The sequence below is a fragment of the Nerophis ophidion genome, linkage group LG07 (assembly GCF_033978795.1).
Source record: "Nerophis ophidion isolate RoL-2023_Sa linkage group LG07, RoL_Noph_v1.0, whole genome shotgun sequence".
Classification (NCBI taxonomy): domain Eukaryota; kingdom Metazoa; phylum Chordata; class Actinopteri; order Syngnathiformes; family Syngnathidae; genus Nerophis; species Nerophis ophidion.
The window spans coordinates 19,293,517-19,308,564 of NC_084617.1; the positions used below are offsets into that span (position 1 = coordinate 19,293,517).

At 40.4% G+C, this 15,048-nt stretch overlaps 1 protein-coding gene across 1 annotated transcript; it reads right to left on the reverse strand.

Annotated features, from left to right (window-relative positions):
• Positions 1 to 4,904: 4,904 nt before the first annotated feature.
• Positions 4,905 to 13,010, reverse strand: ndufa4a (NDUFA4 mitochondrial complex associated a). The gene is made up of 4 exons (XM_061905504.1): positions 12,843 to 13,010; positions 8,083 to 8,171; positions 7,244 to 7,304; positions 4,905 to 6,854 (listed from the first exon to the last, which is right to left on the reverse strand). Exons 1-4 carry the CDS (start codon positions 12,882 to 12,884, stop codon positions 6,798 to 6,800), a joined length of 249 nt encoding a protein of 82 aa, XP_061761488.1. The 5' UTR covers positions 12,885 to 13,010; the 3' UTR covers positions 4,905 to 6,797.
• Positions 13,011 to 15,048: the final 2,038 nt, after the last annotated feature.

Below are 15,048 nucleotides of genomic sequence, written 5' to 3' on the forward strand. Positions count from 1 at the left end.
AGTGATGATCAAAAACTTGGTCCCCATTCCAAATGATAACCAGTGTGTGTGTGTGTGTGTGTGTGTGTGTGTATGTGTGTGTGTGTGTGTGTGTGTGTCTCACAATCCACCTCTCATTCTCAGGCTTAAAGGTCACACTGCGCATGTAAATTAAAAAAAAAGGTCCCCTAATAGCCAAAAGTGACTTTTAAATGGTGTTCTGACAGGAAAATGTGTCCCTATAGAGAACGGGTGCCCGAACCTTCTCCACTAAGGGGGCCACAGACTGACAGGTTAAAGGGTGCAGGGGCCATTTCAAAACCAGTGCAATATATGAAAAAATATGGAATTTTTTTTTTCTTTTTACAAATGATGTGTGCATGCTTGTGAGCTAACGCTGAACTGAAATGCTGAGAGTTAGCATGAAGGCCAGTCAGCGTCAGCACATCACAGGAGCTCCTTTGACTTCCTTCATTTTACTTTATTTTTGGTAATATTCTCAACTTTTCTTGCTTTTATTTACCTTGTCCAGGGAACAATTTCCTTTGCAGATCAATAAAGTTTGTCTAAGTCAAATACAATTCAGAAGGTGTACACCGGCAAAATTAGCTAAAAAGGCTAGCATGCTAACAGTACCATGCTAACAAAATTATTATTACAGTTAGCATTAGTGAATTACTAAGATGTCTGACACTGAGGTGTATACCTACTAAATTGGCGAAAAAGCTAGCATGCTAAAATGCCATTTGTAACATGCATCAAGGTGTATAACTACAAAATTATCACCCAAAAAAAGCCAGCATGCTAACAGGCAGCACACAGGCCAGTCAGCGTCAAGTCACAGACAATACGACTCACAGGTGTATACCAACAAAATTAGCTAAAAAGGCTAGCATGCTAACAGTAACTTGCAAACAAAATCATTTTTACAGTTAGCATTATTGAAATAATAAAATGTCTGACACTAAGGTGTATACCTACTAAATCGGCGGAAAACTAGCATGCTAAGGTTAGCATACTAAAATGCCATTTGTAACATGCATCAATGTGTATACATGAAAAATTTGCTTAAACAGCTAGCCCACTAACAGTTCCATGCTAACAAAATCATGCTTACAGTTAACATTAATGAACTACTAAGATGTCTGACACTGAGGTGTATACCTGCTAATTTAGCAAAAAGCTAACATGCTAAGGTTAGCATGCTAAAATGCGATTTGTAACATGCATCAAGGTGTATACCTACAAAAGTAGCTAAAAAAAAAAAAAAAGAAGCCTGCCCTCTAACGTTAGTATGCTGACAGTCAGCATTGGTCAAGTAACAACATATTTTATGCTGCAATATTAAAACCAGCACATGCGGTAGAAACACGGTTTAACTAGGAATGACATCAAAGAGCTCTGTTAGTTAATCCGTCAACTATTCTACACAAGACCCAGCTAAAAAAATTCTAAAAAAAATTAATCCAAACGTTGCAAAGTTTCCTTTTAACTCTGATTAATTTTCTAGTTTAGTTGCCAGTCGGGTGGCACGCACTTGTAGAGAGGGCAATTGCCGACGCTAAATTTGCATGTACAAACGAACAGCTCACAACTGGGAGTCGGTTCTCACCGCTCCCTTGAAAGAGACATTTAAAAGACTCGATTCGTTCACGAACGACCGAACTCTACGATTTACGTTTAATGTGTGCAATTAAATATCTCAGTTGCTTGCACGGCAACGTGTTTGTATACGTTTAGATTGTGGATTTTTTTTTTTTTTAATGGGGAAAGTGGTTAATAACTTTTGTTTTCATGTTAGCACTTAAGCTGGCTAGCGCTAACGTGCTTCTCCAGGAAATACATCATGCAGGCAGGCAGACCTACACCGCGTTCCGTTCCTTGTGGCAGCAGTCTATGATTCCCTCCCTAGCCCATCAAACCTCCATGTTTGGGAGAAGAGCGAGACACCCTTCTGCTCCCTTTGCTCCGGGAGAGGCACCTTGGAACATCTCCTCAGCAATTGCCAAAAGTTTCTGGCTGATGGTCGCTATCGCTGGCGTCAAGACCATGAGCATAGCCTCAGCCATCAGCACCAGCATCATGCGCCAAAAAAGGCAATGTCTTTTATCAAAGCTGCAGAGAGACCTTGTGCACGTCCAAAGACAACAACAGGACTCCTTCACACAGCCCCGGATTGGCAGCTACACATTGACCTGGGAAAACAACTGAGGTTCCCCCAGCACATTGCAAAAACATCTCTACGTCCAGACATGATCATCATTTCAGAGGTTTCGAAACATCTCATCATTTTGGACCAATTTGTCAAACCATAATATCATTATGATAATGTTTTTATGAAAGCAAATTATTCCCTTCGTTTTCCTGTTATTCTAATGTGCAACCTAAATCAACAATGGTTAGAACTGCTCATATGAATTTAAGTACAAACCCTGTTTCCATATGAGTTTGGAAATTGTGTTAGATGTCAATATAAATGCAATACAATGATTTGCATATCCTTTTCAACCCATATTCAGCTGAATAGGCTACAAAGACAACAAATTTGATCAAACGGATACACATTTTTTTTTTTAGCAAATAATCAGCCCTGCGATGAAGTGGCAACTTGTCCAGGGTGTACACCGCCTTCTGCCCGATTGTAGCTGAGATAGGCACCAGCGCCCCTCACCACCCCAAAGGGAATAAGCGGTAGAAAAAGGATGGATGGTTGGCAAATAATCATTACCTTTAGAATTTGATGGCAGCAACACATGACAAAGAAGTTGGGAAAGGCGGCAATAAATATTGATAAAGTTGAGAAATTCTCATCAAACACTTATTTGGAACATCCCACAGGTGTGCAGGCTAATTGGGAACAAGTGGGTGCCATGATTGGGTATAAAAGCAGCTTCCATGAAATGCTAAGTAATTCACAAACAAGGATGGGGCGAGGGTCACCAATTTGTAAGCAAATTGTCGAACAGTTTTAGAACAACATTTCTCAACGAGCTATTGCAAGGAATTTAGGGATTTTACCATCTACGGTCTGTAAAATCATCAAAACGTTCAGAGAATCTGGAGAAATCACTGCACGTAAGCGATGATATTACGGACCGTTGATCCCTCAGGCGGTACTGCATCAAAAACAGATGTGTGTAAAGGATATCACCACATGGGCTCAGGAACACTTTATAAAAGCACTGTCAGTAACTACAGTTGGTCGCTACATCTGTAAGTGCAAGTTAAAACTCTGCTATGCAAAGCAAAACCCATTTATCAACAACAACAAGGAACACCGCTGGCTTCACTGGGCCAGAGCTCATCTGAGATGGACTGATGCAAAGTGGAAAGGTGTTCTGTGGTCTGACGAGTCCACATTTCAAATTATATTTGGAAACTGTGGACGTGGTGTCCTCCGGAACAAAGTGGAAAATAACCATCCGGATTGTTATAGGCGCGATGTTCAAAAGCCAGCATCTGTGATGGTATGGGGGTGTATTAGTGCCCAAGGCATGGGCAACTTACACATCTGTGAAGGCACCATTAATGCTGAAAGGTCCATACGGGTTTTGGAGCAACATATGTTGTCATCCAAGCAACATTATCATGGATGCCCCTGCTTATTTCAGCAAGACAATGCCAAGCCACGTTTTACAACAGTGTGGTTTCGTAGTAAAAGAGTGCGGGTACTTTCCTGGCCTGCCTGCAGTCCAGACCTGCCTCCCTTTGAAAATGTGTGGCACATTATGAAGCGTAAAATACGACAGCGGAGACCCCAGACTGTTGAACAACTAAAGCTCTACATAAAACAAGAATTGGAAAGAATTTCACTTTCAACAATTAGTTTCCTCAGTTCCCAAACGTTTATTGAGTGTTGTTAAAAGAAAAGGTGATGTAACACAGTGGTGAACATGCCCTTTCCCAACTACTTTGGCACGTGTTGCAGCCATGAAATTCTAAGTTAATTATTATTTGCAAAAAAAAGTTTGAGTTTGAACATCAAATATATTGTCTTTGTAGTGCATTCAATTGAATGTGGGTTGAAAGGGATTTGCAAATCATTGTATTCCGTTTATATTTACATCTAACACAATTTCCCAACTCATATGGAAACGGGGTTTGTAAAAAAAAAGAAAAAAAAAACTCCAAAAGTATATCTATGCCTCACCTGGTGTATAGTTCACCGCACATCACTGTGCTGTGATTATATGCATCAAGTGTTCATTCAAGGCTAAGGCAAAATACCGAGATATATATCGTGTATTGTGACATGGCCTAAAAATATTGAGATATTATAAAAGGCCATATCGCCCAGCCCTAACGCCTATTGTTTATCGTTACATCCCTAATATGAAAAAAGTGGATAAAGAACAGAAGAGACAAACAGCTCATTTGCATTCAAGCTACACACCCAACCGGACATATTCCCACTAGGGCTTCCTAAAAGCAAAAAAGCATCAAGGCTAGATGTTGGACAACACTTTCGACACGCATTAAAAGTGTTGAAAAATACCATAAAAGTATAAAGTTCAACCTTTCACACTGAGGCTTTGATGAGTGGCGCCCAAACAAGATAGCGTTGCAACTTTGTCGGAATGAACGCAGCAGAATTCCGCGCACTCTCGCCCTTATGCCAGCTGACCTTTGCCATTGCCTGTACGTGACAACGTGCGGCAGTCTCACCTCAAGTCATTCCTTTCTCATTATTTTTTTTCCTCGATGCTACACGTTCAGCGGGGCAGAGGGGAGGCGGCGGTCAGAGGGCGGGGTTAAACACGGGGTTCAGCGTGGCTCTATAGCCGCGCGTCCTGTGAGGATTGGGCGTTACAGAACTCACAACCTTCCTCTGACCTGTGGTTGGAAACCATCAGGCACGGAGTGGTTGCCATGGTAACAGCCATCTGCTGCCACAAGCCCTGATATTAAAAAAGAAAGATGCTGACTCAATTTGAAAGGACTTTTTATTATTGCACCAAACACACTGATCTAAAGAAAAGTTCATTTAACAAGATACTGTAGTAAATAGGTTTCTTGTTTTCCAGCATTGAGGCATATACAAAAGGCACCCAAAATGTAATTCAGGGGGTCCAAACTTTTTCCACTGAGGTCCGCACAAAAAAAAATTTGAGCATGTGGGGGCCTTTTTGCTAGTTTTCATTTTCAAAACCATTACAAAATATGGATTATTTTTAACCTTTCGGGCTCCCCTTAAGTTTGGTCATTGGGACCCAAAAAGGTCTTGCTTGTAAAAAGTTAAAAATAAGTCCCATAAATATATTTTTTTATATAAAATATCTAGAATGATAAAATTCAGGTCTGATGTTATGAAGTACAAACAAAAAATGTTTGATGCCCATTTTGTCAAGGAAAATTCTGTTTTCTGTATTTTCCTACAAAATATTTGAAAGTACAATATTTGATGTGAAGCACTTGGATCATTAAAATAGGTCAATAACTCAGAACACCATTGATTTCAATCTATTATGTTTTAAGCAATGACTGCTTAAAAAAAAGAAAAAAACACACTAAAATGATCAGTGATTCAAAAGGGCTCCACTCATTTATGTGTTTTAAACTTTCAACACTTAAATTTCTAGATCAACCACAGATATATCTGTCACTTTTTATTTGTCACTAGTTTGGTTTATGTCTTTTTTTTTTCTTTTTTTTAAGAAAACTTTTTTATATGGCAAACACAAAATATGCAAATTTTCCCCTCAGAAAAGATTTCAAAATTGATTTTTCATCTGAAGTAATTACAGCTTTAAATGGGTCAAGAATTTATAAAAACATTGATTTTAATTTATTATTTTTGAGCAATGACAGTTTTAAAGAAAATAACAGCCTGCATAGCAGCTTTGTGTTATCGTAACTTTTTCTCATTACATTTCAGCAATATGGTCTTTTATTTGTTTTTTGTTTTTATTAAAATGTGTCAAAGGCCGGTAAAAAATTAGCTGCGGGCCACACTTTGGACACCCCTGATGTAAACAGTAAGAAGTTCGAAAGTGAACTTCAGACGAACTGACTAATGACTTTTTGCGACTCGCAGCCGTCATTAAATAGCACTTATTTTAGTCGAGGAGGGTTGGCAAATTGTGCACACGGCGTTCCTAAATGGAAATGAAAAAGCGGCATGCGGAGGTGCAGACGTGAAGAAGGTGGGTGTGTGCTATTCAGACGAGGGCTTCTGTTCAAACAGAAAAGGTCTTCTTGACATTTTGTGCACGGCGTTGGCTGCTCATCCTTGCCGCTTCCCTGCCGCCTCCAACGCGGCGACATGTTGACATTTACAAACTCATCAGACTGTGCGCGCTGATATTCTAAAAGACGAAACGCTCCACCGGTTTCCTCTTTCCTCGCTGAAGTGTTGCTTTTCAAAAACAGCTCAATGTTTGCCGGCTGTTTGGTGATGTCACTGCAGGGCCACCAGGGGGCGCCCTGCGTGCGGCTGCGACCGGGACAGAAAGTGTCCACAAGTTTCCGGAACGCCGCCAACCCTCCAGTGGCACAAAGGTGAGCAGGATGAAGGTGAAATGAGGTAAAAAGGTTCAGCGTGGCAAAGCAAATAAAAAGTGAAGCAGGCTGGATGAGGACAATAAAACAAACTGGTTCTTTTCTCTGTAAACAGGAGAAAAGACTCCTTTCACTTTATTGACAGCCATCCAAAAACGGAAGAGGACAAAGAAAAGGTTTTAAAGAGGGGATGCAATGAGCAAACTTAAATATGTGTGAAACATTGTGCGGAGTTTCGCCTCTGCGGCCCACAGAATCCCAGAAGAAGTCCAAAGCGATCAGCCAATCAGTGTGCTTTGGGTCCGGCGGATGAGACAGGTTTAGAAGTCAGGGCCTTCCTTCTTCAGTTTGCTGTAGTCCATGTTCACGGCAAAGAACTGAAGAGGACAATGGAGAAGAAAAGCTTGTGACGAATCACTAGGCGGAAGCCGCGATCCGGTGCTGTTGGAAGCGGTACCACGCAACTACAAGCGTATGTGCGAGTAAAGTCATGTCCACCACTGTTTGGAGGATTCTTGGAACCTCTACCAAACTGTAAGGTGTCGTCCGTTCCTATAGCACACCTCCATGACCTTAAGTGGATTCAGTCCAATAGTTTTGTTTTTTATCTTGACAACAAAATATTATACCTCTTTCCTGGCATTGTAATTTTAATGTAGGTAAACTCATTTTAATTATTACCTTTGCAGACACTTTGACTTCGCATCTGAGGCCATTCGACTAATCCAACTGCAACTTTACCTTTGAGTGGTTTTGGCAAACGTACCTTGTACTGATCAGTGGGGGCCATCTTGTTCCAGGGCTCGGGGTTATTCTTGCGATCCCAGCTGCCAAGTAGCAGAAAATACAATTGAACTGCAACATAAAAATTGGGCTGTAGCTACTGTATACATTATTTTAGTCATCGAGTAATATATTGATTAGTTTTAATAAAAGATATCGAAAAAACATTTCAGGGAAAATTGTTCAAATAATCTATTGTTCTACTTGCAATAACTTTTTTTTCTAAATAAATGCACATCAACATTGAAATTGTACTTTTAAATGGGTCATATGATTTTTTTTTGGGGACATTTTAAACACTTCCTTGCGGTCAACATAACATGTAATGGTGCTTCAGTCAAAACTTTGCAAAGATTATATTTAACAGACTATCTTCAAGTCGCTTTTTTGACTGTCTCTTCAGAATGCACCATTTTGCTCATCTTATTTACATTACGTGACAAAGTCCTCCCCCTTTGACTGCGTCTTTTTCCCGTCTGCTATGTTGTTGTTTTTAGCGCTTCCATATGGAGTTTACTGACAGATATAAGTTAGAAAAATATGCTACTTTGTACTAGAAATGGTAACGGCGGAGGATGCATGTGAATGTGCGAACCAGTCTGCCCCAACACATAAGGATAGAGAACAAGAAGGAACTCATCGACCGATATGTTTTTTTCAGGGCTGGTACAGATTATCAGTAGTCAAGGAGGACGATTTGGAGCCAATATTTCATTTACAGACATTAATTTTCTGTAAAAGTTAGCTAAACATAAGTAGTATACGCTAGTAAACAGCTGGACAAGGCTATAATGTTATAGTTGTTACGTTAAGCATCCTTACCAGACATCTGGGTTCCTCAGGGCCAGACGAGCAAGATACATCAAGGACATGGCCGAGCCGCCGCCAATGAAGAAAAAGAGTGGAATCAACTGCAGGGATCAAGAGTGGAAACGGTTTTCATTGAACATTTAAACCACTGACACTTGGTTTACATGTCAAACGCAGCACTCTGCACTTTTAGATAGAAAAACTGCATCGACCATTGCCTGCAAATGTAACATTTAATATAGCTCTGCCCATATATGTGACATGTGACCAAGGCTGCACGATTAATCCACATCAAATCTACATTGAAGTTTTAATTATTGCGATTACGTTACCGCAAAAGGCAAAGGTATTTTCTTTTTCACCGCCGTCACTGGCATTCGAGTGACAGACATGTTCGCCAATCAGAATTGTTGAGCCACTCGTCATTTGCCTGCTGGTCAATCAACAGTGTTTACAGGTAACAAAAAGTTTGTATGTGTTGCAGTGGAGACAATCAGTACACTAATAACACCACTTGCACCTTAGAAAAAGTTTTCATGGTGACTACTAGGGCTGAGTCAATAGTCAATAGGTCAGTTAATCGAACGATAAATGAATATAATGTCGAAATTGATAAACTCCTATGTCAATGAGTGATTGGTTTTTCTGTCTCTTGCGAAAGAAAGCGGTCACACTTTGTGCATCACTCTCAGCGCGTTTGTTTAACAATAGAATTAACCGAACGCAGTAAGCCCCCTTTTCAGTCATCCACAATCTTTGTCACAGTGGGCGGAGAGTGGCACAAACAGGACTGACAGACATTGCCTCCTGATTTGTGACTCATTAGAGAGAAGTTCTGCAAAGTAACAAAAAACAAGAGGAGAAAATATGATTACAAAGCAATATGCTCCATAGTGGGAAAATTTCAACTTCAACCCTGATGGCTAACATGAGCCCATAAACACGGACGAGCGAGCCAGAACGTCATGATGGAAACAAATAAAAAGATCAAGGTATCATAAGAATAAACATACAATCTATTAAACAGCCAACATTTAAAGAATTAATCAAGAGACAATATGACGCAGAGTCTATTAGAGTGCTAAAACTGCCAAGAGTAAATCAATTGTCAAAATACCAGTGTGCAGCTTTTTAAACGTCACAAAATTATTATTTTCTTTTTGTGTTTGATTTTGTGTTTTGTTGTTGGTTTTTATTGCTGTTATTTTAACAGTTTTTTTAAATACATACACAAGGTTAATTGTTTTTTTTTTGGCACTTTGCCTTTCTCTTTCTTTTAAATGGACAAAATGTTATTAGTCATTTTTGGAACACCTGAAGAGCAGCACAGTTATAGCATGATTAGAGCCATTAAATATGTGTACGCTTTACCATTTAATTAGTCGACTAATCGACTATCAAAATAATCGTTATTTGCAGCCCTATTACACAGTTGAGTCCATTTAATTGTTGTGTTTATTTATACAGGATAACTAAAATATATTTTTTGTCCGATTACAATACAATGGTAAATTCTACAGTAATGAGAAATAAGAGTATACTCTGTTAAATGGTAACTTGCATTATATTACATATGATGATTACATTAGTGCTTAATTTGGTCAAAAAATATGGCTGATAATGAATAGTTTATCGGCAATAATTTGTGGGACAACATATAAACCTTGCTGTATTTGTATTGATTATTTCTTCAGCTTAAGATCATGATGTAAACAAAAGCTTTGAGTGTCTGCATAAAGTCTCATCGTTTTGAAAGTAAATGGTTGCATATTGTTCTGTGAGGAAAATATGTTAATTGACAGTCTAAAAGTAAGATGTATTCTTTCACTCGCTATGTTCTCAGTTTTATGAATGTATATGTATAAAATATATAAATTGCAAATCAAATCACAAATTTGGAGAGAAAAATCGCAATTAAATTTTTACTCAAAATCGTACAGATGTACACATGACCATAAGTCTGATGAACAAGTACCCCTACAACAACTTTCAAATCACTGTACTGGGAGGAGATCAGAGATTGGCTGAGAAACAAGGGTGTGGAGATGTCCCCATACTCTACAGAAGAGATCAAATTTGGTATTTTTATAAAAACACAGAAATGTTTGTCAACATTATTATTCTCCAGGCAAAAAATGTTCTACATAAATGTCGATTTGGAGATTTGAGGTGCTAGTCCACATTTTGGTGGACTGGAACCTTAGTATATCTCGGACCTCATCCAATTTTACTCACACCCCTGCACGCGCTCTGAGGTCCGAGAGCCAGCTCCAGCTCGTAGTGCCCAAGACAAGACGTAAAACCAGGGGAGACAGGGCCTTCTCTGTGGTCTGCCCTAAGCTCTGGAACACTCTGCCCCTCCATGTTCAAACTGCTTCCACAGTGGAGTGTTTTAAGTTTTAAGAGCCACTTTTATTCTTTGGCTTTTAACACTACGTGAATTGTGTGGTCCTCTGTTGTACTCTGTGTTTTTTTAATTGCAATATCTACCTACTGTTTTAATTGGTTTTACCCTTTAAAATCGTTTTTAATCATATTTATTTTTATATTGTTTTGTTGGTTTTATATATTATTTATTTTTTGTTTTTAATCAGTCATTGGTGAAGCTAAGGATAATATTTGAATATTGTTTTTTTATATTGTTGTGCAGAACTTTGCAAACATGTTTGTTGTTTAAATGTGCTATATAAATAAAGTGGATTGGATTGGATTTATGAAAGGCCTACATTTTCTAATTGGCTTAATGGTTTACAATTACCAATCAAATGTTGGAGGATGATTAAAGGCCTACTGAAACCCACTACTACAGACCACGCAGTCTGATAGTTTATACATCAATGATGAAATCTTAACATTGCAACACATGCCTATGCGGCCGGGTTAGTTTACTAATTTGCAATTTTAAATTTCGCGCCGAAATATCCTGCTGAAACGTCTCGGTATGTTGACGCGTGCGCGTGACGTCACACATTGTAGATGAAATTTTGTTCCAGCATCGTTACTAGCTATAAATCGGCTGTTTTCATCGCATAATCCCACAGTAATCTGGACATCTGTGTTGCTGAATCTTTTGCAATTTGTTCAATGAATAATGGAGACATCAAAGGAGAAAGCTGTAGGTGGGAAGCGGTGTATTGCGGCCACCTTTAGCAACACAAACACAGCCAGTGTTTCATTGTTTACATTCCCGAAAGATGACGGTGGAGCTTTACTATGGAACAGAGCGGTCAAGCCAACACGGTTGGATTGGACCACACACACACAAAGTACAGTGTGTTATGCAGCGATCATTTCGAAAGATTGTGTTTCAAAGAGGTTTCCTTGCGAAGGGCAGAGATGGGCATCGCCACCACCCGTCGACAGGTCCTGAAGAAAGGTGCGGGGCCGACCTTCAGGTTGTACAGGTACGACTATATAATCTCACTGAAACACTAGTAACACAATAAGCAGATAAGGGAGTTTTCCAGAATTATCGTAGTAAATGTGTCTAATAACATCTGAATTGCTCTCACTGCCCTCGCCTTTTTTTTTCTAGTCCTTCACTCTCACTATCCTCATCCACAAATCTTTCATCTTCGCTCAAATGAATTGGAGAAATTGTCGCTTTCTCGGTCCGAATCGCTCTCGCTGCTGGTGGCCATGATTGTAAACAATGTTCAGATGTAAGGAACTCCACAACCCATGACGTCACGCGCATATCGTCTGCTACTTCCGGTGCAGGAAAGGCTTTTTTATCAACATCAAAAGTTGCGAACTTTATCGTGGATGTTCTCTACTAAATCCATCCATCCATCCATTTTCTACCGCTTATTCCCTGTCGGGGTCGCGGGGGGCGCTGGCGCCTATCTCAGCTACAATCGGGCGGAAGGCGGGGTACACCCTGGACAAGTCGCCACCTCATCGCAGGGCTCTACTAAATCCTTTCAGCACAAATATGGCAATATCGCGAAATGATCAAGTATGACACATACAATGGACCTGCTATCCCCGTTTAAATAAGAAAATCCTTAAAGCCCTTAAATTGATATATTTGTTAAAAACATTTATTTAGGTAACCCTTTTTGTCTTTTTTCATATTTTCTATTATTATTAACTAATATTTAATACACTCTATTTGCTTTTCTTTTCTTGACATGTTTTGCTTATGTGATTTGTTCAAACTGATGTGTAGATTGTTGATTATGTTAAAAGATCGTGGACTTTGGTGTGCATTATAAATTATGTATGTTTGTTGTTCAATTTTATCCATTCATCCATCCATCCATTTTTTTACCGCTTGTCCCTTTAAAAAAGAAAAAAAAAACGTTCAAATCATTGTGGTTGTCATGGGAATTTAGTTTGTTCCAAAGTTAAGGAAATCGATTAGTTTGTATGGAAATGTGTAATATGTGGTGTTACGTTGATAGGTTTTGACAGTTTTGACGTGCTTGCATAAGCAGCTTGCGTTTGCTGTTGCTAACACGCTGGCACGCTAACTAGCTGCTATTTACAGCCCAGTGTAGCACCTACTTAGCGGTCTTATCACTCGGTCTGCGTTTACGACCTCATCTTACTCCCCAGCATCACCGCACTCAATTGTAAGCATTTAAACGTATAATAAACACATATCATCATGAAAAGTGTGATATACTCATAGTTTGGTTCACTTTTCAAGGATAGCTTGGGCGCGTGCCACAGCTAGCAGCCCCGCTAAAATAGCTAACACCCCAACACTTGCTAAATCCACATTTAGAAAAATGTTTTTTATGTGAATAAAAGTAACGTTTACTTACAGCTGGGTGGTTTCTGAGTTGTTTGCGCATTGTAGCCAGCATCTTGAAGGTTGTGCAGTGTGCGCTCTCCCAATTTGTACCCTAAAGTATTAAGTCTAGACAAAAACGCCAAAGATAATCCGCGAGGCAGGGCGGAAGTACAGCGAGCTCTAAAGGAAGGCCAGCCAGATTGCCTGATCGAAAGTAGCACGACAACACGATGTGTTTGTCATTATTCGACACATCCATCCATCCATTTCCTACCGCTTATTCTCTTCTGGGGTCGCGGAGGGCGCTGGCGCCTATCTCAGCTGCAATCGGGTGGAAGGCGGTGTACACCCTGGACAAGTCGCCACCTCATTCCAGGGCCAACACAGATAGACAGACAACATTCACACTCACATTCACACACTAGGGCCCATTTAGTGTTGCCAATCAACCTATCCCCAGGTGCATGTCCTTGGAGGTGGGAGGAAGCCACGCAATCACGGGGAGAACATGCAAACTCCACACAGAAGGATCCCGAGCCTGGGATTGAACCCAGGACTGCAGGACCTTAGTATTGTGAGGCAGACGCACTAACCCCTCTCCTACCGTGAAACCATTATGCATAATTTCCACTGAACAGTGCATCGGAATTATTTATCAACATATAACCGTTGGTGTTTATTTTTTAAGTTTAATTTTTAGAATAGTTGATCTGCCGTTGCTTTTCTTTCTCTCCTCTGTCCCCCTCCCCCTTGTGGAGGGGGTCCGGTCCGGTGGCCATGAAGTACTGGCTGTCCAGAGTCGGGACCCAGGATGGACCGCTCGCCTGTGTATCGGTTGAGGACGTCTCTGCACTGCTGATCCGCCTCCGCTTGGGATGGTTTCCTGTAGGCTCCACTATGGACCGGACTCTCGCTACTGTGTCGGATCCACTTTGGACTGGACTCTCACGGTTGTGTTGGATCCACTTTGGACTGGACTCTCACGGTTGTGTTGGATCCACTTTGGACTGGACTCTCACGGTTGTGTTGGATCCACTTTGGAATGAACTCTCACGGTTGTGTTGGATCCACTTTGGACTGGACTCTCACGGTTGTGTTGGATCCACTTTGGACTGGACTCTCACGGTTGTGTTGGATCCACTTTGGACTGGACTCTCACAGTTGTGTTGGATCCACTTTGGAATGGACTCTCAAGGTTATGTTGGATCCACCTTGGACTGGACTCTCACGGTTGTGTTGGATCCACTATGGAATGGACTCTCATGGTTGTGTTGGATCCACTATGGATTGAACTTTCACAGTATCATGTTAGACCCGCTCGACATCCATTGCTTTCGGTCCCCTAGGGCAGTGTTTTTCCACATTTTTTGCATCTACTGTGTTTTAGCAATCAAGAATATTGTAGTTGTTTTTATTCTTCTTTGTGGGGACATTGTTAAATGTCATGTCATGTTCGGATGTACATTGTGGACGCCGTCTTTGTTCCGCAGTAAGTCTTTGCTGTCGTCCAGCATTCTGTTTTTGTTTACTTTGTAGGCAGTTCAGTTTGTTTTGTTCTGCATGGCCTTCCCTAAGCTTCAATGCCTTTTCTTAGGAGCACTCACCTTTTGTTTATTTTTTATTTAAGCATTAGATACCTTTTTACCTGCACACTGCCTCCCGCTGTTTCCGACATCTACAAAGCAACTGGCTACCGGCTGCCACCTACTGATATGGAAGAGTATTACACGGTTACTCTGCCGAGCTCTAGACAGCACCATCTTTCAACAACAACACATAATTTGCAGACTATAAGTACTGGTTTGCAAAAAATATTTTTAACCCAAATAGGTGAATTTAGATAATCTCCCACAGCACACCAGACTGTATATCACGGCAGTGGTTGAAAAACACTGCCCTAGGGGGTGGGGGTTGCCCACATATGCGGTCCTCTCCAAGGTTTCTCATTGTCGTCATTGTCACAGACGTCATACTGGGGTGAGTTTTCCTTGCCCTTATCCTGGCTCTACCGAAGATGTCGTTGTGGTTTGTGCAGCCCTTTGAGACACTGGTGATTTAGGGCTGTATAAATAAACATTGATTGATTGATCGAATTATGGATGGTAATAAGAGCAGGCAAAACTACAAAGGCCGGAATGTCGCAAACGATGTTTTTTCTTAAAGACATTTTTCGCCTTTTTGTTTCACATAAAGACGCTATGGTAGTACATTATTCAATTATTCGCCGTACATTTTCT